This window comes from Macrosteles quadrilineatus, unplaced genomic scaffold, assembly GCF_028750875.1.
Source record: "Macrosteles quadrilineatus isolate MER2022 unplaced genomic scaffold, UCM_ALF_1.0 Scaffold_2__2_contigs__length_208266976, whole genome shotgun sequence".
NCBI lineage: Eukaryota > Metazoa > Arthropoda > Insecta > Hemiptera > Cicadellidae > Macrosteles > Macrosteles quadrilineatus.
This window is the reverse complement of record NW_026542595.1, coordinates 106,177,355-106,201,709: the sequence shown is the minus strand read 5'-3', so window position 1 is coordinate 106,201,709 and position 24,355 is coordinate 106,177,355. Positions and strand designations below refer to the sequence as shown.

The 24,355-nt window shown below is 36.7% G+C and overlaps 1 protein-coding gene and 1 long non-coding RNA gene across 2 annotated transcripts in view; one reads left to right on the top strand and one right to left on the bottom strand.

Annotated features, from left to right (window-relative positions):
• Positions 1-6,186, bottom strand: LOC128985758 (uncharacterized). The gene is made up of 3 exons (XR_008490071.1): positions 6,073-6,186; positions 3,554-3,656; positions 1-82 (listed from the first exon to the last, which is right to left on the bottom strand). It is a non-coding gene; the product is annotated as an uncharacterized LOC128985758 (long non-coding RNA).
• A 923-nt stretch (positions 6,187-7,109) lies between these two features.
• Positions 7,110-24,355, top strand: part of LOC128985976 (translation factor GUF1 homolog, mitochondrial-like) — a 30,721-nt gene continuing 13,475 nt past the window's right edge. The window contains exons 1-9 of the mRNA XM_054406004.1: positions 7,110-7,447; positions 8,768-8,986; positions 9,097-9,234; positions 10,530-10,740; positions 10,999-11,111; positions 12,235-12,390; positions 13,142-13,381; positions 14,136-14,263; positions 16,971-17,108. Coding sequence (XP_054261979.1) covers positions 7,350-7,447; positions 8,768-8,986; positions 9,097-9,234; positions 10,530-10,740; positions 10,999-11,111; positions 12,235-12,390; positions 13,142-13,381; positions 14,136-14,263; positions 16,971-17,108 — 1,441 coding nt within the window. The 5' untranslated portion in view covers positions 7,110-7,349. The remainder of the gene's footprint in view (positions 7,448-8,767; positions 8,987-9,096; positions 9,235-10,529; positions 10,741-10,998; positions 11,112-12,234; positions 12,391-13,141; positions 13,382-14,135; positions 14,264-16,970; positions 17,109-24,355) is intronic.

Here is a 24,355-nt window from a genome sequence, read left to right as displayed (position 1 = left end):
GTAAGTTATCTATTCAACAAGATCTTCATCCCCATTGAGTGGAACTTCTTCCCCACTATCCACAGTGGCAGGTTTTTTCCCTCTGAAAAAAAGTCAAAACAAATAGAATCAATATTAAATTTAAGGATAATCAACCAAAATGATAAATTTTGTATCTGGTATAAAAAAATAGGCAAGTAAGCAACATTTTAAACTAACGCAGTTAAACTCACAACCAGTGTAAGTTTAGTGAAAATTTATGAATTTATTCCTACAATGATATACAAATACAATATATGATCTTCACAATAATATTAGTACAGTATTAATTATTAATATGTATAAAACACAATCACATTTTTATTGTCAAAAAATGCTAAACACAAGCCCAGGATTGTTTTCACATTACTTCAGACAAAACCTAGGCGTTGCAGCATTATCACTTCGATAAAATAATTAGGTGAATCTGCGGGATTTTGTATTTTACGGTTTAAGTATAAAACTAGTTGAGCGAAGCTCACTTTCCCTCACTTTGTAACTTCTTTGTAAGAGCATCAGAATGTAATGGCTTGACCAATTGATATGAAATTTGGCCAACAGCTAAAGAATACTGAGCACAATGTTTAGGTAAAAAATATTTGCAAATTTCCTTCTGGATTTTATTTTACAGGTCACGCAATTTCGCTTGTTATTTTAATATAAGTTGAAAGAAAAATTATATTGGGTCTTTGACATATGGGTTTATCTCGTTTCATTTAATTAAGATAAACATATGTTAATTGTTTGTAACTGTTTTGTTTACATTTCAATGTTTACTTTCATCCTAGGTAAAAGTTGGAATGTAACAGTTTATCAATGGAAGTAACAGTATTGCTATATTTGTTTTGAGCATGCCTCAAAGGCCACGTCGTAATATTGGTCGTCGCACCAATAACGCAAATATTGTAAGAGAGTGGCGTCGTGAACAAGAAGAACCAGATGAAGCAGTGGCGGAAGAAGCTGATAATGATAGGCAGTTAGCTAATCAATTCTAACATGAATTAGATGCACTAAAATTTTACATTTGCACTAACTGTCATCGCCAACAACTAACAGCTTCAAGCAATTTTTTGGTGTTCAAACCAATCACCGATTTGTTCGCGTTGTCGTTCAAATGCAACTAAATTCACGGCGTTAAATAATATGGATGTGTCAAGTGTCCCGAACAAATTAACTGACCTGACGATTGCAGAACAAATTTTGATTGCACGAGTACATCCCGCTATGCGCATTTACAAAGTACAAGCAAATGGTCAGGCTTTTATCAATTCTTATTCTTAACTAAATAAATGAACTATCAGATAAATTTGTCATTCTTTAGAACCTAAATAATATCGGGCAAACAAACGGTGAATCTGTTGAAAGGGAACATATTGTACAGTAGGTTGTTAGCTGCTTTAGCCATTAATCTTCAAATAATGCTTCTCTCATTTATGCGTCTAAAGTGTAACGGCAGACCACCCTAGTGATAGTTCTTGGTTGGTTATCCTAAATATAGCCAAGATATTTGTTACAAATCTTGCTCATACTTTACAAATATATATAAGCTTTCATTTACTGTATAAATTAACCCAGGTAAGCCCAGCATTGCTATGAAACATGAAAACCCCTCTACAAGAATAAAAATACTAGCATTTTTCTTTTGGCGAATTTCCCTATAGGAAAGTTTCTATTACCGTAGGTGGCATGGTAAGACCTAGGCCCGGAACCGATTAACTTTTTCATTTTGATGTCCCCAGAGCCCAAAAACACCATTCGTTCACATTTTTATATATGTATATATAGATTATATGTCAGTGAACACGATAACTTGTGTAGGCTAAGTTAATTTTTGTCGGATTTTGATGAAATTTGGTTTGAAGGTGTAAGGCGGGATAAACTTGAATAAGTTCGCGAACCAGCATGATCGGACCATGGGAACGGGGTTTTATGGGGTAAAAATGGGTTTTTCTAATTTTTGACCCTTTAATCACAAAATTTCCCAATTTCTCTCCAAACCTTTTTAAAGAGCTTTAAAAAACAAATGATTTAGTATATCAAAGTGTTTTTGTACAATTATTGGTTACGGAGAAAAAAAATATATATATTTTAAAATTCTTATGGAGAATAGTGTAAAATGTCGTAGTTTGCTTGTTTTTGTCCAAACTTGGTAAATTTATTTATTTGATACTAAGTAATTAATATTTTACTAAAAAACACACTTTTTTACCCTCCTTGTAGCAGCAAGCCTAGGTACTCATTAAAGCTAATGTTAATTAAATACATTTAATTGAAAATCAATTCAGGCAAATGGAAATTCACTTAGTCGGCAGGTTTGCTGCGGCGGGGGTATTTTTAGCTTATAAAGTACTTGAGTAATCATAATGATAAACAATAAAAAACATTTTTATGAAAAACCATTATGCAGTAGACTCCTTTTTACCCGATCACCTAGTAACCAGACTGCACTCAGCAGATATATTTCTTAAACCAGACAATTTTTATCAGTACGGTTTAACCACACTGGATCGGCAGGAAGTGAGCGGTGCTGAAACAACTTGTCTTGTAGGATAGATTTGAGACCATTCATCACATGTCTAAAGATCAAAATATTTAAAAGGCATAAAGTCTTGGCATCTTGTGTTTTGTTTACAGTAATTATCCCAAAGTGTCTATAGTTTGGCTATTTTTACAGAATTAACATTATTGGCTTAAATATATTTTCTATTAGACTTTTATCATGTAACAAGTATGAGGGCACGTCAGTTTCAACTGTCTCCTTCCCTGTATAATTGAATCCACTGTACAGTACAGTAGAACCCCTCATATCCGGCCACCACGGGACCAAGCCCCTGACCGGATAACGATTTGGCCGGATAAACCAACCTACTATGAAAATGACAATTCATACCTAATAATAATAGGTAATCAATATATGCAATCAAAAGTATCATTTAATTCTGTCCTGGGATTATTTTTAGAAAAATGAACATATGTTTGTAATAAAGGAAAAAAAATATTTGTAGGTTAAAGTCATTAAGTAATGAATGTACAAATATTATGATTCCAGGTAACAAAACATATTAAATGGAGGTAAAAATGACAATAAATTGTACTTAAAGATCATTAGGACTTAAATGGTACTTGCATTTCTACTCAACATTCTTAACCATTTTGTGAAATACAAAAATTAATGTACTCGTACTGTACTGTACTTAAACCCACTTTGGAAATAATCAGCCAACTGATCAGAGGTTAGGCCTACTAGCTCAACTGAGTATAGTGACTCAGCCAATAAATGTATAAGCAAACAGATAAATAGTGAGAACAATTTATTTTATGACTTGAGCAGTCACAAAGACTAGTGCTTGCATCTAAACGTCTGTAAGCTGTGAGAAAAAAATTTTGATATTGGCTTCCTGGAAGGGGCCGGATAAACAGAGGACCGGTAAAACCAAGGCCGGATATGAGGGGTTCTACTGTATTATTAGGCTACCAATGGCATTCTATTAATGATGAGTTGAATAGTTAATTAGTGACAATTTTTTATCCTTACCTTCTTTCACATCTGGTTTTGGCTTGTTGAAGCCACTTAGCAACAACGCTTGTAACTTTGGCTTCCGTGACTTCACTTATGCCCAACATTTTCTGTGCAGCAGCTAAAAAAAAAAATACTTACAATGAACTTAATACAGAATAATAGCCTACAATGAACTTAATACAGAATAATAGCCTACATTTAACCCCTAAGAACTAAAGTTTGTCTTCCCATTTCAAACATAGGGTTAGGTTTAATTTCTGAAGTTCAAGATTTTACTTTCATATTAGGTATCCTTAGTATTTTAATAAATCAATTGTTTAACAAGTTCGCTACTGATCGGTACATGCGCCGGTAGGGCGATCAAAATAGACCGATCCTAATATTCAACGTCACTGATGGACTAAAGGTAGTAAATTATTCAGTAGCGATTAGTAATAGCGATCATCAGTAGCGATTATCAGCAAGTTTGGTTAGTTAGGTTAGGTTATGACAGTTTAATTTTTATATTACACATATTATAATTTTTTTTATTTTTTTACTCTCATTTCGTCCGTATTAAAATTCCGCAGGTGAAATAAAAATTGTGCCACCCCTACAGTGCCTATCTTAACCGCTTCTGGTTAAAAATAAACCAGCTGTAGGCCGATGTGTATAACTTTATTTAGAAGATCTTTATTACATAACCTGTGTCTAAACTTAAGCCTAGACCTAAGTTATTTTAGTTATAAAATATTTATATTAAAACACCCAGGTACAGTTCTGCAATAAACCTACAAAAGGCCTATTTTATATCATTAGATGCAACTTTTATTCGATAATTTAACTTAGGTAACCTTAAAATATTAAGTTAAGTTAGGATTATGTTATTTTCCCATAAAATACTTAAGTAAAGTTATAACTTTAAATGTTTGACTCAGATTAAAATGTTTCATTCGATGTACCTAAATTATTAAGTTTAACTTAGGTCAGAGTTTCTCAAGGTGTGGTCCGCAAGCATTTTTTTGTGGGGTCCACGAAAAACATTTTAATCTAATTTATTTTTATATGTATTGTATATTATATTATACTAGCCTATTTTGCTATAGGCTAAAGGATTAAAATTAAGAAATATGCAAAAAAACTTAAACCTAAATAAGTAACCTAAATAAATAACCTAGCCTACTTATTTATTTAGGTTTAGGTTCCTTTGCATTTTTCTTAGTTTTGATTTTAATAAGTAGCTTAAACTAGCCTACAGTTTTCTCTATATCCTACCTAATGACATCTAGTGATACGTGTCCGTTCCAAACCCTATCACTCACTGCTATCCTATCCTATCACTATGTATTTTCTATCGATCGTCTATTGATACTTCCCCTAGGGTCAAGTAGAGCCTCGTCTTCTAACTCCTCCCTGAGGAGATAGTTTAAAAAGTTACAACACGCACTCATGACCTCACCATTGTGAGTGCTGATGAAAAATCGTACGACGACCGTAAATCAATTGCTCTAAGCAAAACGGTCGCCGTAACAGCGATAGTAACTGAGCGATAATCGCTGTGCGACTATCGCTACAGTCGCTCCAAGCAAAATAGGCCTTAAGTTAAGTGGACTAAATCAAAGTAAGTTAACCTAACTTAATGCCAATTTTAGTTTAATGGAGAAGAAATGAGGCTACCTATATCAGAAACTAATCGCCTGAAAGCTGACCAGACTCTTACTGCAATTAAACGTAGGTTAGGCCTACTGCATTTTATCTGACAGTGTCACTAACAAAGTAGGCTAAAATACTTATCGAGTAGGCTACTGAAGTAACTTAGCTCTAAGTCCCTAGCCCTAAGATATAAGTTACCTACACATTAAAACATCATGGTATAAAATATGGCATTAAGTTAAGTCTAAAGCTGGGTTTTCCTAGACGCGGAAAAGGAGCGCGGAGAGCGGAAAATCTATTAACATGGCATTCCGCTCTGCTTCCTAAGAAAACAGTAAGATTAAACTATTTAAGACAAGAGGAGTTCACTCTCCACGCTACTCTCTCCCCGCCTAGAAAAACCCAGCTTTATAGAATAGTCTACAACGTAACTTAGGCCCATTATGGCTAATCTAGGCTATAACCTACCATAGTCTATACTACAAACAGTGAAGACAATGCCTAGGCCTAAGTTAGACCATACCGGTACCACAATACCTAAGTATCTTACATGGAGAACTTGATATCCAAGCTGGTAAAAAAAAAATGTTTTTATGCATACAAACAACTCAAACAAAGTTAGGCCGATAAGTTGACAACACATTATCGGTCATAACCTATTTAAATACACTTCGCCTCTAACCTTTTTATTTTTTAGGCTAGGCTAAGTTACTCATTGCACGTAGGCTTACCAACTCAAAAGTGGCTAGCTTTAGGCTATACTTAGTTCTTTCAAAATTTTCACTGATTTTGAGTTTACTTAATTTCTTCCTAGGCTATTCTTAATTAACTTAAGACGATTTGATTTTGTTAGTTACAATCCTTGACTTGAGTTTACTTATTTTGTGCTAATAAGAACTTACCTTGATGGATAAGAAGAAATAGGCCTAGATGAAACTTAATAAAAAATCAGCTTTAACAATAATATAATAACTTGAACAACTCAGCACCACAATATCGATATTCTCAACTCAATGAGAGAGATTGAGAATGAAGAATCACTCACAAATACTAAATACACAATAAACAAAACAAAGCAATATGGCCGATGGCGTCTTCCTTCAAGTGTCGGTCCCACCGTTAGCGTCGTTCCCGCTCGGAATTATGGGTAAACTTACACTCGGACTCGACTCCAATTCGAATCCAACGTGATAATTAAAAGCTGTAATTTCAAGCCAACGTAAGCGTAATGGAAGTGCATTGTGGGTAATATTACACTCGACTCGGATTCGAATCTAATGTGATATTTCAAAGCTGTTAATACAAGCAAGCGCAAGCGTAATAGTAGTGTGTTTTGTATACTCGAATCCAGTTTGAATCTAATGTGACATTTCAAAGCTGTTAATTCAATCCACTGTAAGCGTAATTCAAGTGTGTTACACGAAGTTGACATTTGACTCGAGTTTGAATCTAAAGTGACCATTCAAAGCTGCCATTTCAAGTAAAAGCAAGCGTAATTCAAGGCTTGAATCAAGCTTACGTGCTATCTGGGATAGTAAATAATTAAACAGTAAAGTACAAATAATTAAATTGACTCTAAAATAAATAATAGAAACAAAGTTTTGTTTACACTAGCGCTCAGTGTTACCAACATGAACTAGACAGACACGAAAATCGAGCTTCAAATTTTACAATGGAATGAGAAGTCCACTTGATTAGTCTATGATAATAACCTTGTTTTGAGCTGACAATAGGTATAGAAACTGTAAATTAAGTGTACTCTGACTAGATTTAATTATTGCCCTTGTTAGATTTATAATCAATGCACTGATATAAACTATTATTGCCCTGATTTTGGCCAGACTGCTAATACTAATCAGCTCAGCACGAAATAAATAAAAACAGCTGTCCATCAATTAGCTCATCAGCTGTTATGTTTTGTTATGAATTTGTAGTTTGATAGTGAAAGTGAGCTGCTGTAACTATACTTAATTCCTAACCTATAATAAAATATTAAAAAGTAGTATATTCATCTATTCTTATTCAAAATAATTCAAATTTGGTCCGATGATAAATATTGTCTTTTTTATAAACAGTTTCAACCAACGAGAATGCAATTCAATTTATTGTAGGGTTTTATATCAGGGTATTATAGGCTATACACATTTCTTAAAGGTTGGGCTTGTGCCTATCTGAGACAATGTGGATTAAACCTATTCTGTCAAGGAGTGCAAATTATCAATCAATTTTAAAGTTTAAAAAATTTAGGGGAGACATTTATTGGTGTCGTTGTCAGAGGTAAGACAATTTATGTTATTACTTGGGTCTGTTGAAATAACTAGGAAAACTTAACCTTTCCTGAGTTCTTAGCAGTAAATTTAGAACTAGTAGGATTTTTGGGATGAGCATTGATAGGTCAACCATCGTTGTACCAATAACATTGTTGCGAAAACATCGATGTTTTTGGGATTAAAACATCAATGTTTTTCAGGTTTTTGTCTGTTTTTGTACTCTCAATGCTTGGCAAAAAACATTGGTAACCTACCATCGATGTAAAAAAAACCTTGATGTTTCAAAAACATCGACTATCGATGCTCATCCCTACTAAGGTAGTAGCCTAATAGAATTTTAGAATGAATCATCTTAGTATACTCACAGCTATTCTTGACAGGCTAAAGATAAAGTGCTAACATTGCTTCCTACTCGTTACTTTTACTCCAAAGCGTGGTATGAGGTCTTCAATGGTTTGAAATTCATTGTGTAGCCCCTGAACTGTTGATTAGGCAAACATTTAAGGTACCTACCTACCTTCATGTCCACAGTTCATAAATGTATGGTCAAACCCACTACGGTACATGTTTCGCCTATACATAAGTTAGGCATTGTCAAGTGATCCTTCAAGAACGTTACGTTAGCGGTACGGAGGCAGAGCCTTTTACCGTACTGCGACCGGTAAATAGTAGGCCTACTAAGTGTTAAATGTTTCGTACAATGTAAACTTATCGTGTTTTGTGTATTTATTTAAATATTTTTTGACGAGTCTACATACAATGGACGAAACGTTCTTGAAGAATCACTTGACAATGCCTATGTATAGGCGAAACATGTAGTGGGTTTGACCATACATTTATGAACTGTGGACGTGAGGTTATGTAGGCCTACCTTAAATTTTAGTCTTCTATGGTAATAATGTTTCATGTCTGAAATGATTCAGTTTTCAAGTGTCATTTTACTCATTGGTAAATTAATCTAAGGTAGGTTTGATCTACCAGAACCTTACTGTCTGACTGTCTGTCCGTTAACTGACAATCTGATACAAAAATGAAGTGCACCAAATCAAGAAGTAGCCTAAGCTCAAACCCCTGTCTATTTGTTAAATCAATCAAACTATAGGCCTAATCTAGAATATAGGGCCTACAGCTAAAGTAAGGGAAAAACTTGAGTTTGGGCAAATGTTGGGAAAAGGATGTTTAATCCTACGAGAGACTTTTCTTTAGTGATCGAAGATTTTGACTCTTGCGTCTTGTAAGATAGATGCAGCATCTGGTTAAAGATTTCAGCAATAAGGTTATTAATATGTATTGGGATGACTTATTTATTTACGATTTTGTATTTCAGATATATATCTACCAGTCTAACACAAAACTATGGAGAGAAGGTTGAAACTAAGTCCAATGAAAGCAAAGTATCAAGTGCAGAAGAAATCCCCCAGAAGAATATAAGAAATTTTAGTATAATAGCTCACGTTGATCATGGGAAAAGTACTTTGGCAGATAGGCTTCTGGAGATGACGGGAACATTGGTGGCAAACCCAGAAAATAAACAAGTGCTTGACAGGTGAGCTGTTAATTTTTGCTATTCAATTAATTATATTACAAAAGGCTATATTTAATGAGTAGGTAGGTAACTTGATATCAATATTTATCTCACAATCTTGTTAATATCAGATTGCAGGTAGAGAGAGAGCGAGGCATTACAGTGAAGGCTCAGACTGCCTCATTGTTCTACAATCACCAAGGAGAAGAGTATTTGTTGAACCTCATTGACACACCTGGCCACGTTGATTTCTCCAATGAGGTTGCCAGGTAGTGTATTTTTAGAAAATGTTTACCTTTCCATAGTATGAAGTCCTAAACACTGTCCACAAAAACTAATTTTAAAAGAATTTTTATTTCTGTGTCCATAAAGTGTAAGGAACATTCATAGTTTGCTTAAAATGTCTACTGCCATTGTTTATAGTACCACAGCAAACAACAAAGTTGAATTTGGTACTTCCTTTTAGCGAATTTCCCATATAGGGAATAAGCTATTTTATATTCTTGTGATAGTCAATGAGCACTGAAAACAAATGCAGGTCAAATCTGCTTTAGCAAGGACATAATTTTAATTTTGTTTTAACTGAATTCCAAATAAAGTACGGTAGTTATTTTAATTTTTATTTGTTGCCGACCTAGGATCTTCATGGTTCTGATCCCTCACTTTACCACTAGTTTTGCAGGGGACTTAAAGCCACCACAGAATTGTTGGGAAGACCTACTTATCATTATCATTCTCTAAATGTTTAGGTCTCTAGCAGCATGTCGAGGTGTGATTCTACTGGTAGATGCCAACCAAGGTGTTCAAGCTCAGACTGTAGCTAACTTCTACCTTCCATTTGGTCAAGACCTAGACCTACTTATCATTATCGCTCTCTAAATGTTTAGGTCTCTAGCAGCATGTCAAGGCGTGATTCTTCTGGTAGATGCCAACCAAGGTGTTCAAGCTCAGACTGTAGCTAACTTCTACCTTGCGTTTGGTCAAGACCTAGACCTACTTATCATTATTGCTCTCTAAATTTAGGTCTCTAGCAGCATGTCAAGGTGTGATTCTACTGGTAGATGCCAACCAAGGTGTTCAAGCTCAGACTGTAGCTAACTTCTACCTTGCGTTTGGTCAAGACCTAGACCTACTTATCGCTCTCTAAATGTTTAGGTCTCTAGCAGCATGTCAAGGTGTGATTCTTCTGGTAGATGCCAACCAGGGTGTTCAAGCTCAGACTGTAGCTAACTTCTACCTTGCGTTTGGTCAAGACCTAGACCTACTTATCATTATCGCTCTCTAAATGTTTAGGTCTCTAGCAGCATGTCAAGGTGTGATTCTACTGGTAGATGCCAACCAAGGTGTTCAAGCTCAGACTGTAGCTAACTTCTACCTTGCGTTTGGTCAAGACCTAGACCTACTTATCACTCTCTAAATGTTTAGGTCTCTAGCAGCATGTCAAGGTGTGATTCTACTGGTAGATGCCAACCAGAGTGTTCAAGCTCAAACTGTAGCCAACTTCTACCTTGCGTTTGGTGAAGACCTAGACCTACTTATCATTATCGCTCTCTAAAATGTTTAGGTCTCTAGCAGCATGTCAAGGTGTGATTCTTCTGGTAGATGCCAACCAAGGTGTTCAAGCTCAGACTGTAGCTAACTTCTACCTTGCGTTTGGTCAAGACCTCACTGTGCTGCCTGTACTCAACAAGATTGATCTAAAGAACGCTGATCCTGATCTCTGCAAAGATCAACTCTTCAACTTGTTCACCATTGATCCGGATGATGTCTTGATGGTTAGTCCTTCAGCATGGCAAACATTTTTTCTAGTTAGCATTCTGAATAATTTGTCATGTAAAAAGCAAGCCCAATTTTGATTTTAAATGATATAGTACTCTCTAGAGTCTAAACTCCGTGGAAATACCGACTGAGCCACTGACTCACAATGTGTGAGAGCTTTAGCTGAAGATTTTCAAACATAAAAACTGGATAAAAACTTTTTACTCTTTTGGTATGTCTGAACTGTGTACTCTAATGTTATGTTTTGTCCGCAGATATCAGCTAAAGTAGGCACTGGTGTGGACAATGTGCTCAAGGCAGTGGTAGAGAGAATACCACCGCCTCCTGGAGATAGGGAAGCTCCTCTACGGGCTCTCATATTTGACAGGTGGGTCGATTATATACATTCATTTAGTAATTTGATAGTAAGGATAGTTATTTGTCTTACAATACTCATAAACAATTCCTTATACTGTATTCCAATTTTTAATATACAACTTTACGCAAACAACTTTTTAAATTATCAGTTAACTCTCTGCCAATAAACTTTTGGGTACTTATAAACTCACAGTATAATTGCATGCCAAAAAGAGTAAACTCATCAACTCACTATACTGTTAACCCGATTTCTGGTTAACTGACATTCCAAGAGTGTGCCAACTCTTTGTTAACTGCTAGTTAATGACTATACATTAACTCTATACTCCTTACTAAACTTGTGTTACCTCGTTAAAGCTTTGCCTCATTCAGAATTGTACCAAAATCTCATAAATAAAACTCCTTCCTCAAATCAACTTACAACTAGGTCATGACGGTATTGGTAACTTAAAGGTGGCTTAGGCCAGGGTTTTAACACGTTCGCTGCTGACCGCTAGATGCCGGGACGGCACCAGGAGCTGAACTAACGCTCGCCGCTGCATAAAAATTGCTGCCGATACACTGAATTACAGTAAAAACAACAGTAGTTGTGCTGGATGGCAATGTTCTGCAATAAAACTGGCTTTGGACATAGTACTAAGTGATTCAGATAGATAGCAGCACTACCCAGGTTGCAGTCGGTAAGTAGTATCACTTTCTAGCAGGTAAGAGGTGGGACAAAGCCCTGTTCTAAACGACCCTGGTGATGATTTTGGGAAACTATATTTTTTATTGTCAGAAAAGTACGTCCCCACGAGCTGCAAAGAAATATAGGACGCTCGTGACGAGCTGGCTGATCCATGGTAACGTTAAACATCAATGAACGGCGACGTTCTGGAACGTTCCTAGCTCCTGGCGCCGTGGCCCGTTTGACGTTCTGGAACGTCCGTAGCAGCAAACGTGTTAAGCACTTTTTAATGAACAGGTTTAACAGCTTTCTTAAGAAAATAGATGAAATTACTCTATAATTGCACAAATAAACACTCTAAGCTACTTAGCTCCTTCTCTAATAGTAGAGACTTTCTAAGTTCTCTAAACGGTACAACTAGATAATTAATGCTTTTAAAGAAGTGTAACTAAATTAATGTTTCCAGCTGGTATGATCGTTACCGCGGAGCCGTAGCTTTAGTCTACATAAGGGATGGTAGTTTGAAGGTGGGAGATGAGATAACATCAGCTCACAGCCAACGGAAATACTCTGTCAAAGGAGTTGGCTTACTGAGGCCGCATGAGGAACCTACCAACAAACTGTATGTATAAATAGGTATATTTTCAGTGTTAAGACCATAACATTCTTTAACACAAGGCTGTGGTGTTGGTGTGTGGTGTCCCACTCGCCAGCCTATTGCTTTGGCAATAACAATAATAACAAACATGGCGCAGACGCTCCATATGAGGTAGTGCTACAGCTAAGCTAAGTCTCGGTAGGCTGGGACTGTGGTGCTCGCCACAGCCATGTATTAGTATTAGAGGAGGGAGGAGGCTAGACATGGCTGCTATTTTGTTCACCCCGTATCAGGAATTTTAGCTTTTACCCAAAATTTTATCTGAGCAGCTGAGTGGTTATTTTCTCACTTTTAAATGTAAAGGTCACTGATTTAAAGGAGTTGGATTAATCCTGGATCGAGACCTTTTTCATTGGACTGTATAAATTAATTATGTAGCAAAGGTTTGACGTCAGATAGCAACAAGGCCTTTTTTAATTTTTTTTTAGTCCTAGTACTCTAGGAACGAGGTCGGATTGTTTTTCACATTACTTCAGGCTAGACCTAGGGGTTGCGGCATTATCACTTTGATAAAATCCATTGTTGATTTGGTGGGATTTGAACCCGGGACCTCAAGGACCAAAGTCCTGCACTCTAACCTCTGGTCGAGCTCGATCCCCCAAAGACCAGGTGCCTTACTAGCGATGTTTGTAGGAATGGGTAAGTAAAAAACACATGGATAAAAATATACTTGTGAAGAGCACCACTCTGAGAACTGACCCCTGTGGTATGCCAGTGTAGGGGGCCAGGTGGGATGGATGGTCTGCAACATGCGCTCCGTGGCGGAGGCTCACATAGGAGACACTATACATCACTCCTCTACCTCCGTGGAACCTCTGATGGGCTTCACCCCCGCCAGACCCATGGTCTTCGCCGGAGTCTACCCCATGGACCAGGGTCAACACGTCAACATGCGCAATGCCATAGAGAAACTAGCCCTCAACGATCCTGCTGTTACAGTGACTCCAGACTCTAGGTAGGTTGGACTGATTTCTTCAACATTGTTGATGCAATTTAACTATAATTGTTATAGTGAAACAATTTAACACTTTGATATCTGAAAGACTATTTGTTCACCCTTTGTCAGGATATTTACATTTTCTTCAAGTTTTATCTGGAGCTGAGTGGTTAGAGTTCTTGCTTTCAAATATGCGTTTAAACTATTGTCTTGATCAATTGGTTAACAAGCTGTACTGGCCGCAACATACTGCTCAGAAGCTTAGATAAATCTTACATTGTTTTTTCTGCCACTCGGATGGACATTAGTACTGACTATCATCAAAACTTTCGACCACATGGAAGGCCAGGAGCAAGAACTTCAAAACTAACAAAAATCTTCTTGATTACACAGATTTTTGTTTGTGCCGATTTGTTTGGTTGATATTTTAAGAGCAACGTTGAAACAAAAATTACTTTAGCCGGAGGGAAGAAGGCTGTCTAGCAGATATGCAGGGAATTGTGGTCAATGATATTGAATATGCAAGCAGAAGGGTCAGCTGGTTTACAAAAAACTTTTGATGGTGATATCAAAATTGGCAAAGAATGAAATGAAATTAATTCAAGTAGTGTTAAAAAGTTTTCACATTGTGCAAGTATAATGACTCTAATAGCACTAGCCAGTTGTATGTGGTGCCTAATTTATCCTTGCTTTTTTCAAAGGGTTAACTAAGTTTACAATCTTATTGAAGCTGTGGATTTTGATGCATTAATACAAGCTTTTTCCGTTAAAGTCCAGCTCTTGGTCAGGGATGGAGGGTAGGCTTCCTGGGACTGTTACATCTGGAGGTGTTCAACCAGAGACTAGAGCAGGAGTACGGAGCTGAGGCAGTCATGACAGCACCTAGTGTACCTTACAAGGGTGAGTAATCACAATCAGTAGACATGGTCAGTAATGTAGTCCTAGGTCAAGGATGGAGGGTAGGCTTCCTGGGACTGTTACATCTGGAGGTGTTCAACCAGAGACTAGAGCAGGAGTACGGAGCTGAGGCAGTCATGACAGCACCTAGTGTACCTTACAAGGGTGAGTAATCACAATCAGTAGACATGGTCAGTAATGTAGCCCTAGGTCAAGGATGGAGGGTAGGCTTCCTGGGACTGTTACATCTGGAGGTGTTCAACCAGAGACTAGAGCAGGAGTACGGAGCTGAGGCAGTCATGACAGCACCTAGTGTACCTTACAAGGGTGAGTAATCACAATCAGTAGACATGGTCAGTAATGTAGCCCTAGGTCAAGGATGGAGGGTATGCTTCCTGGGACTGTTACATCTGGAGGTGTTCAACCAGAGACTGGAGCAGGAGTATGGAGCTGAGGCAGTCATGACAGCACCTAGTGTACCTTACAAGGGTGAGTAATCACAATCAGTAGACATGGTCAGTAATGTAGTCCTAGGTCAAGGATGGAGGGTAGGCTTCCTGGGTCTGTTACATCTGGAGGTGTTCAACCAGAGACTAGAGCAGGAGTATGGAGCTGAGGCAGTCATGACAGCACCTAGTGTACCTTACAAGGGTGAGTAATCACAATCAGTAGACATGGTCAGTAATGTAGTCCTAGGTCAAGGATGGAGGGTAGGCTTCCTGGGTCTGTTACATCTGGAGGTGTTCAACCAGAGACTAGAGCAGGAGTATGGAGCTGAGGCAGTCATGACAGCACCTAGTGTACCTTACAAGGGTGAGTAATCACAATCAGTAGACATGGTCAGTAATGTAGTCCTAGGTCAAGAATGGAGGGTAGGCTTCCTGGGTCTGTTACATCTGGAAGTGTTCAACCAGAGACTAGAGCAGGAGTACGGAGCTGAGGCAGTCATGACAGCACCTAGTGTACCTTACAAGGGTGAGTAATCACAATCAGTAGACATGGTCAGTAATGTAGTCCTAGGTCAAGGAATGGAGGGTATGCTTCCTGGGACTGTTACATCTGGAGGTGTTCAACCAGAGACTAGAGCAGGAGTACGGAGCTGAGGCAGTCATGACAGCACCTAGTGTACCTTACAAGGGTGAGTAATCACAATCAGTAGACATGGTCAGTAATGTAGTCCTAGGTCAAGGATGGAGGGTATGCTTCCTGGGTCTGTTACATCTGGAGGTGTTCAACCAGAGACTAGAGCAGGAGTACGGAGCTGAGGCAGTCATGACAGCACCTAGTGTACCTTACAAGGGTGAGTAATCACAATCAGTAGACATGGTCAGTAATGTAGTCCTAGGTCAAGGATGGAGGGTATGCTTCCTGGGACTGTTACATCTGGAGGTGTTCAACCAGAGACTGGAGCAGGAGTATGGAGCTGAGGCAGTCATGACAGCACCTAGTGTACCTTACAAGGGTGAGTAATCACAATCAGTAGACATGGTCAGTAATGTAGTCCTAGGTCAAGGATGGAGGGTAGGCTTCCTGGGTCTGTTACATCTGGAGGTGTTCAACCAGAGACTAGAGCAGGAGTATGGAGCTGAGGCAGTCATGACAGCACCTAGTGTACCTTACAAGGGTGAGTAATCACAATCAGTAGACATGGTCAGTAATGTAGTCCTAGGTCAAGGATGGAGGGTAGGCTTCCTGGGTCTGTTACATCTGGAGGTGTTCAACCAGAGACTAGAGCAGGAGTATGGAGCTGAGGCAGTCATGACAGCACCTAGTGTACCTTACAAGGGTGAGTAATCACAATCAGTAGACATGGTCAGTAATGTAGTCCTAGGTCAAGGATGGAGGGTAGGCTTCCTGGGTCTGTTACATCTGGAGGTGTTCAACCAGAGACTAGAGCAGGAGTACGGAGCTGAGGCAGTCATGACAGCACCTAGTGTACCTTACAAGGGTGAGTAATCACAATCAGTAGACATGGTCAGTAATGTAGTCCTAGGTCAAGGATGGAGGGTAGGCTTCCTGGGTCTGTTACATCTGGAGGTGTTCAACCAGAGACTAGAGCAGGAGTATGGAGCTGAGGCAGTCATGACAGCACCTAGTGTACCTTACAAGGGTGAGTAATCACAATCAGTAGACATGGTCAGTAATGTAGTCCTAGGTCAAGGATGGAGGGTAGGCTTCCTGGGTCTGTTACATCTGGAGGTGTTCAACCAGAGACTAGAGCAGGAGTATGGAGCTGAGGTAGTCATGACAGCACCTAGTGTACCTTACAAGGGTGAGTAATCACAATCAGTAGACATGGTCAGTAATGTAGTCCTAGGTCAAGGATGGAGGGTAGGCTTCCTGGGACTGTTACATCTGGAGGTGTTCAACCAGAGACTAGAGCAGGAGTTTGAGTAGATTCTGACTTGAACAGTGTTTAAAGTCTTGTATTACCAATAAAAACAAAATTTTTGTTTCAATGGAATATGCTTTTTGGCTAATTATAATTTTTCACCTGAACAAAACTGCAGTTAAGTCTTGATTAGACATTGCATTCTTCATTATTGAATTTAATATAGGGAATATTTATCTCATGGTATAACCTTTGTCAATGGTATAACATAATAATTTATTTTCTTTCTTTTTGTCTGTTTGCTTACATGAATGTTTCCAATTTGTAATTTAAAATTTAAATAAACAAATTCTTAAATTTTGTGTTCTTGGTTTTCAGTAAAAATCATAGGCAAGAAAAACATTATATTTTATGGTGGTGAAGAAATCTTCGTATCCGATCCGTCTAAGTTGCCCAAACCAGACATAATTGAGGAAATATTTGAACCCATGGTTTTGGGTACCATCATCACACCAGGTAATATGATATATATTTGCTAGAATTAAAAGTAAAACCTAGTTTAATTTTGGAAACATTGCCATAAAAAACCTCGCTCCTCATTGATTTAAAACCAAGTAGAACCACAATTAAAAGTGAAAATAGAATTGAACTTGCTACGCACCATAAAGCTTTCTATAGACTTTCATAAACTTAAGCCTACAAAATTCCTTTGGCTAATGAGTTAGCCCACATTGAACTTGAAGTCATTTCTTTCTTAATAAAGATAATTCCTAATTTGTGTTTTATTTCTGTCTAATAAGGTAAGTCTTTGTCTTAATCTTATAATTATTATGAATTATTCTAAGAATAAATAGATTTGGTAAGTTACAATATATAATTTATTAATGAAATACAAAAGATAAGTTATTGGTTGAATTAGCTACAGGGTAAGTTAACAATGATAAATTTTCAAAATGGTGGGGTTCCAAAGTGGATGAAAAGATTCTCTAGGCTTAGGCCTATATTGGGTTGGTTTCTTCTTAAGTACTAATTAATATTCAAATAGATGACCTCTTAATCTTAGGGAGGGGTGGTCGTGCCGGTTCGAATGATATACTAGGCTTCTTTAAAATGCAGATAATTTAATTTAGTTATTGTTCTGAAATAAGTTAAGCTAGGTTCATGATGCTATTAATATAATAATGTTAATGTCCAAAGAAAGATTCCAAATGGTTTCACTGAATTTAATGAAATAAAATAGAATTTGAAGATTAAATTTTGAATAAAAGTTCAATTTGAAATATGTATATATCTTGATGAGTTGAGTTAATTTGGCCTAGTAGGCTATGCTGATTAAATGTCCAATGAAGATTAAATTTGTCCTTAGTTAAATAAGATGGATGATGGTTACCAAATTTGGAGTGTCTGTCTTCTTATAAATTTGTACTCTTCAATGCACTTGTCCAATACTTTTGGATGGTGAGAAATTTAAATTTTAGGTTTTACTTTGGGATTATGAATTTTAGTTTAAATTAAACACAATTTCCAGTAGAATGATGTTCACACTGTGAAGAGTTGGCAGGATCTGGGGAGAGGCAATGGTAGAAGCTCAGGAAGTCCATGTCCATTGTTGAAGTGATGTACAGCTGGTTAATTCACATGAATGACACTTGCCACAGTAATTTTGATTTTCTTTGGATAATTTTGAAAAATAATACTATATTTGATATGTTATTATTATATTGCAATTTTCTTACAATTGTATATTATTCTAAATAAATGATTATTGTTGGTTTTTGATGAGTACTTAATAGGAATGGAGATAATTTGCATAAATATTATATTGTAACATAAAATAGGATGATGTTTCTGTGGGGTGATGGGATATTATATAACATTGAACAAAATTGGATAAAATAACACATTAACAAGGAGGGACATATTAAATAACTGATAATACATTATCAGGGGCATTAACAGACATTATGAGAGAAAATATACAAAATAAAAGAGAAATTAATGTTAATGATGAATGAATGACATGTAATATTACAAATTATCCACACAGAAATCTGTATGCTATGAAATGAAATACAGATTTCGACAAAATATGAAATGGAATCATGAATCATTAATATGAATGATACTTAAAGATAGGTATGAATAACATTAAATGATTGATTTTCTGGATGATAGAACATTGGGTGATAATACAACAAAATTATAATCTAAGTTAACAAATGTGTAGGACAATAACATTAAAATGGGAAAATAGAATAGAGTGTTCATGGCCTGGCATGGGAAGAAAGGGATATTATAGCTGTTGTTCCATACTGTTCAATATCAAATAACGTTATTGTTTCTTTGTTAGGAGAGTTCACAGTTTATTAGTAAGTGAGTATTATTTATAAACTTTATCACCTGGGTATCAGTTTATGGAAAACACAATTTGTGGGGTCACGCACTCGCGATTAAGGTCCATGGCACAATTTGATTAGAGATTATGATGCACAAAAGTCTATTGATGGATGAAACACATTATGAGATTTATTAATATAGAATGTCTTCAAAGGTAGGGTCATCATTATCTATCTCGTCGATCACAGCTTCTATTGCTCGGGTTGGTTCCAAATATTTCTTGAGGGTTGATATATGGTAGGGGCCGTATAAAACATCTTCATCTTCTTTAGCTGGTATTTATTTAATAAACTGCTTAATGTTTCACGTTCTTCTGCGGTTATGTGCGTATTTGTTGCTAGGGAATTCTCTATTTCTTCTTGGGTTAATGTTTCATCTTCGATTGGATCTGTTTTTTCTATTTTTGAAGTTATTTATTGTGCTGTTAAATTTATTATATATTGGATCATCGTGATATACATCAAACGTTTCATCATTAAAATATTCATTATTTGGCCTATGGCTATCATTAATTATTAAGTGACATATTTGTCCCTCTTGGTTGCACATACAAAACTTCAAAGTAACATTGTGATTATTTATCTGCATATTTATTTCATTTGTGTTGAAATTCAGATCCATTTTAAGATTAGACAAAACATCTACTCCTAGTATTATAGGTTTTATTAGATTTGGTACAATAAGATATTCCAATGGCAAGGTGTGTTCTGCAATTGTGGTGGGAACGTAAATAATTCGAGAGACTCTTTTGGATCGCTCATTTGTAGCAGTTTTGATTACTGTGTTATTAACTGGAAATTCTTCAAATGGTGAAATTTTGGATTTATTTTCACTGAACCAGGATTCTGATATACAAGTTATTGATGAACCAGTGTCGACTAATGCGTTTACTCTAATATTATTAAGTTTGATGCTAATTTCTGGGCAACTTATTTGAGTGAAATTTAGAGATTGATTATTTTCTGAATCATTTTCTAATAAGAAGTTCTTATCACACATTATACTTTGGGATTGAAGATGATTTATTTCATTACAGAGACTTTCATAAATAGGCGCTGTAATTTTAGAGTTAACTAATGATAATTGACCCTCTCGGTTGTCGCTTACAGCGCCGAACCGTTTTCCTGTATATTTGGTGCAGGATGAGTCTGTGGCTCGTAACTGTGTGATGATTGGTTATTCGGAGGAGCACTTGGCACGTAGTTATTTTGTCTTATTACTGCGCAAAGCTGAGCTTGTTCTTGGGTTGGGTGGTTTCTGTAGGTCCGTTGGTTGTTGTCACCGTTACGTGGAGGATATCTGTCTCGTTGATATGGTTTGTTTTCATGGTTTCGGTCGTAAGTAGGATGATTGTAGTTAGGACGGTAATTTTGATGATTTGGATAATTTCTGTGTTGGTGATTGTTGTTGTATGAATTGTTGTGATATGAAGGTATCTTGGGTTGGTACGCTCTCTGATTCTCGTAGCGGCCGTTTTGATGATAAATGTGTGGTTGTTGATTTGGAGTTGTCGGTCGGTTGTTGGATGAGCTGTTGTGATTCTGGTTGTTGGTGCGTGTCTTCTTTGGTCCGTCTTTGAGGTCTTCACGTTGTAGAAGTCTTTCTAATGCACGTACGGTGGTGATGTTCTGTACATTGATGCAGTCTTGTACGATGGAGTCAAATCTCTCTGCCATCAGTGTCACGATTTCTTCTTCGGTTAGGCAAGGGCTCATAGATTGGAGTGAAATTACACGTTCTGTAAGGTATTCGCTGCGGCTGAGGGTGCCATTTGACCGGTATTTTTCTGATTCGATTTTGGCTCTTAAGCTGCGTTGTACTTCTCTTGACCAGTATTTAGCTTCGAATTCGTTGGAAAATTGTTCCCAGGAACTTAAGTCAGTCTTTACAAGTTGTAGCCATCTTGAGGCGGGACCTTCGAATGAAGTTTCTAGCAGGTCTTTGAGATATTCAATCGGGTCATAATTGCTGTTTCGCTCAAGTCCTCTGTCGTAATATCTTTTCAATTTATTAAGATATTCTTTTGGGTTGCCACTTCGGCCGTTGAATTTTGGTATTTGTCGGTCTTTCTCTTCATTTCCATTGCATATAATTTTGATTGGGCCTTGGAAGTTTTCAAATGTTTTGCTCTGTTTGAGGGTTTCCACTTCTTGTTCACATTTCATTAGATTGTGATTTAAATTTTGTATTTCAGCTTGCTGAGATTCTAAAGTTTTGTTTTGGATGGTGAGTTTTGGGAGAATTTCGTTTTGTATAATAGCCAAATTAGCTTTAGAATTCTGTTCGGATTCTTGCCTGGTTCGTTGAGAAAGTTCTTCAATTTTTTGGTCAAAATTCTGTTCATGCATTACCAATTGTGTTTTGACAGCAGATAGGATGTCATTTTGTCTCTGTTGATTTTTATTATCAGATATTGATTGTTGTTGTGTAAGATTATCAATGACGAATTGTCTCATTTGATCTTGTGATTCATCAATTTTTTGTGTGAGTTTCTCGTTGAGTTTAATCATTTCCTCAGCTTGTGTTGTCTGAGTGATCTTAATTGAGTTTATTTCGATCTGGAATTTATTTTGACTTTCACGATTTTCTGATATTTGAGTTTCTAGCGCGGTTCTGCAAGCTTGAATTTCTAGGCTATTAGCATCAATTTTATCATTGAAGCTTTGAGTGAGTTCAACTTTTAATTCATTGAGTTTGCTGTTGATTTTGCTGTTAATTTCGGCATGGGATTCGTTAATTTTGCTGTCAATTTTAGCATGAGATTCGTCAATTTTGTTGCTCAATTTAGTGTCTAGTTTAGTCATGAGGGCAATTAAAGTATTAATATCTGATGGTGCAATTAGTGTTGATGTGACAGTTGCTGTTGCACCGACAGTTGCACTAGGGTTGTTCCGTTGCCGTGTTGTTAGGTCTAGGTTACGTTCGTCGGCGTCGGCTATATTCGGTAACGATCGGCTGTGTTCGGGTGCGGGTGTCTGGGTTATTGATCCGCTAATGTGACCTTGGCTATCACCTGGCATTTTGGAAACATTCAGACTTTGTTTACTGGACAGTTCAGTGGCAACATTTGCAAACAGACTTGTAGGAATGGGAATACTAGTGTCTGATTGGTCCATGGACTCGTTGCTTCCTTCCTCTGTGTGTTCTGATGTCTGCTGTAGATGTGTTTTTTGTTCTGTGTCTATGCGTGTGATGTCATCAAGATGGCGACTTTCTTCTTCAATCTCGCTCTCGCTGTCAGTGTTGTTGTAGTCGTAGTCGTAATTTGGGTTTAGGTTAGAATTTTTACGGTTGGGTCTTAAATTATAACCTTTCTCGGCCATGATTAATTATTGTGCGAATTGTGCGTGATTAATTAGTGTTTTGTATAACGGTTTTGTATTGTTATTGGGGTTAGGGAATGTTAATTACGGGACGTACAGTACAATAGGCTATGGGTTCTTACGATCTAGTACAACTTAAGGTTAACTTAGCCTAAATCGAAAATTGCAATATTTTATGACTACCGTAATATATCATTCGAAAGCCCCACGTTGGGCGCCAAATTTGCTACGCACCATAAAGCTTTCTATAGACTTTCATAAACTTAAGCCTACAAAATTCCTTTGGCTAATGAGTTAGCCCACATTGAACTTGAAGTCATTTCTTTCTTAATAAAGATAATTCCTAATTTGTGTTTTATTTCTGTCTAATAAGGTAAGTCTTTGTCTTAATCTTATAATTATTATGAATTATTCTAAGAATAAATAGATTTGGTAAGTTACAATATATAATTTATTAATGAAATACAAAAGATAAGTTATTGGTTGAATTAGCTACAGGGTAAGTTAACAATGATAAATTTTCAAAATGGTGGGGTTCCAAAGTGGATGAAAAGATTCTCTAGGCTTAGGCCTATATTGGGTTGGTTTCTTCTTAAGTACTAATTAATATTCAAATAGATGACCTCTTAATCTTAGGGAGGGGTGGTCGTGCCGGTTCGAATGATATACTAGGCTTCTTTAAAATGCAGATAATTTAATTTAGTTATTGTTCTGAAATAAGTTAAGCTAGGTTCATGATGCTATTAATATAATAATGTTAATGTCCAAAGAAAGATTCCAAATGGTTTCACTGAATTTAATGAAATAAAATAGAATTTGAAGATTAAATTTTGAATAAAAGTTCAATTTGAAATATGTATATATCTTGATGAGTTGAGTTAATTTGGCCTAGTAGGCTATGCTGATTAAATGTCCAATGAAGATTAAATTTGTCCTTAGTTAAATAAGATGGATGATGGTTACCAAATTTGGAGTGTCTGTCTTCTTATAAATTTGTACTCTTCAATGCACTTGTCCAATACTTTTGGATGGTGAGAAATTTAAATTTTAGGTTTTACTTTGGGATTATGAATTTTAGTTTAAATTAAACACAATTTCCAGTAGAATGATGTTCACACTGTGAAGAGTTGGCAGGATCTGGGGAGAGGCAATGGTAGAAGCTCAGGAAGTCCATGTCCATTGTTGAAGTGATGTACAGCTGGTTAATTCACATGAATGACACTTGCCACAGTAATTTTGATTTTCTTTGGATAATTTTGAAAAATAATACTATATTTGATATGTTATTATTATATTGCAATTTTCTTACAATTGTATATTATTCTAAATAAATGATTATTGTTGGTTTTTGATGAGTACTTAATAGGAATGGAGATAATTTGCATAAATATTATATTGTAACATAAAATAGGATGATGTTTCTGTGGGGTGATGGGATATTATATAACATTGAACAAAATTGGATAAAATAACACATTAACAAGGAGGGACATATTAAATAACTGATAATACATTATCAGGGGCATTAACAGACATTATGAGAGAAAATATACAAAATAAAAGAGAAATTAATGTTAATGATGAATGAATGACATGTAATATTACAAACTAACCCTAGAATTGCCGATCGGTCATTTTATAGCTGACAGGGTCCTCAGTGTAGAACCATTGATTACAAAATGAGCGATACAGTATTTTACATGTGGGTCGCCGGATTTCTACCCCCGGATATTTACCCCCATGAAAAAACGCCTACGTCATTTTGACGTCACGAGGGGCGGGGCTTATACATGGTCGAGAAACAGCCCGCGACTGGAAATCTACCCCCGGACATCTACCCCCAGACATCTACCCCCGGACATCTACCCCCGGAAATCTACCCCCAGTGGTCAGCTCTGCCACGTATCGGCCAATATTCATTGTTGTAATTGATTTTATTAATTGTTTTATGTAAATCAACGTCTCTTCGGTTAATCATTACCCTCTAATATCTAGTATTAAGCATGTGATATGTCATTGCCTTGTTTAACATTATCTATCTTC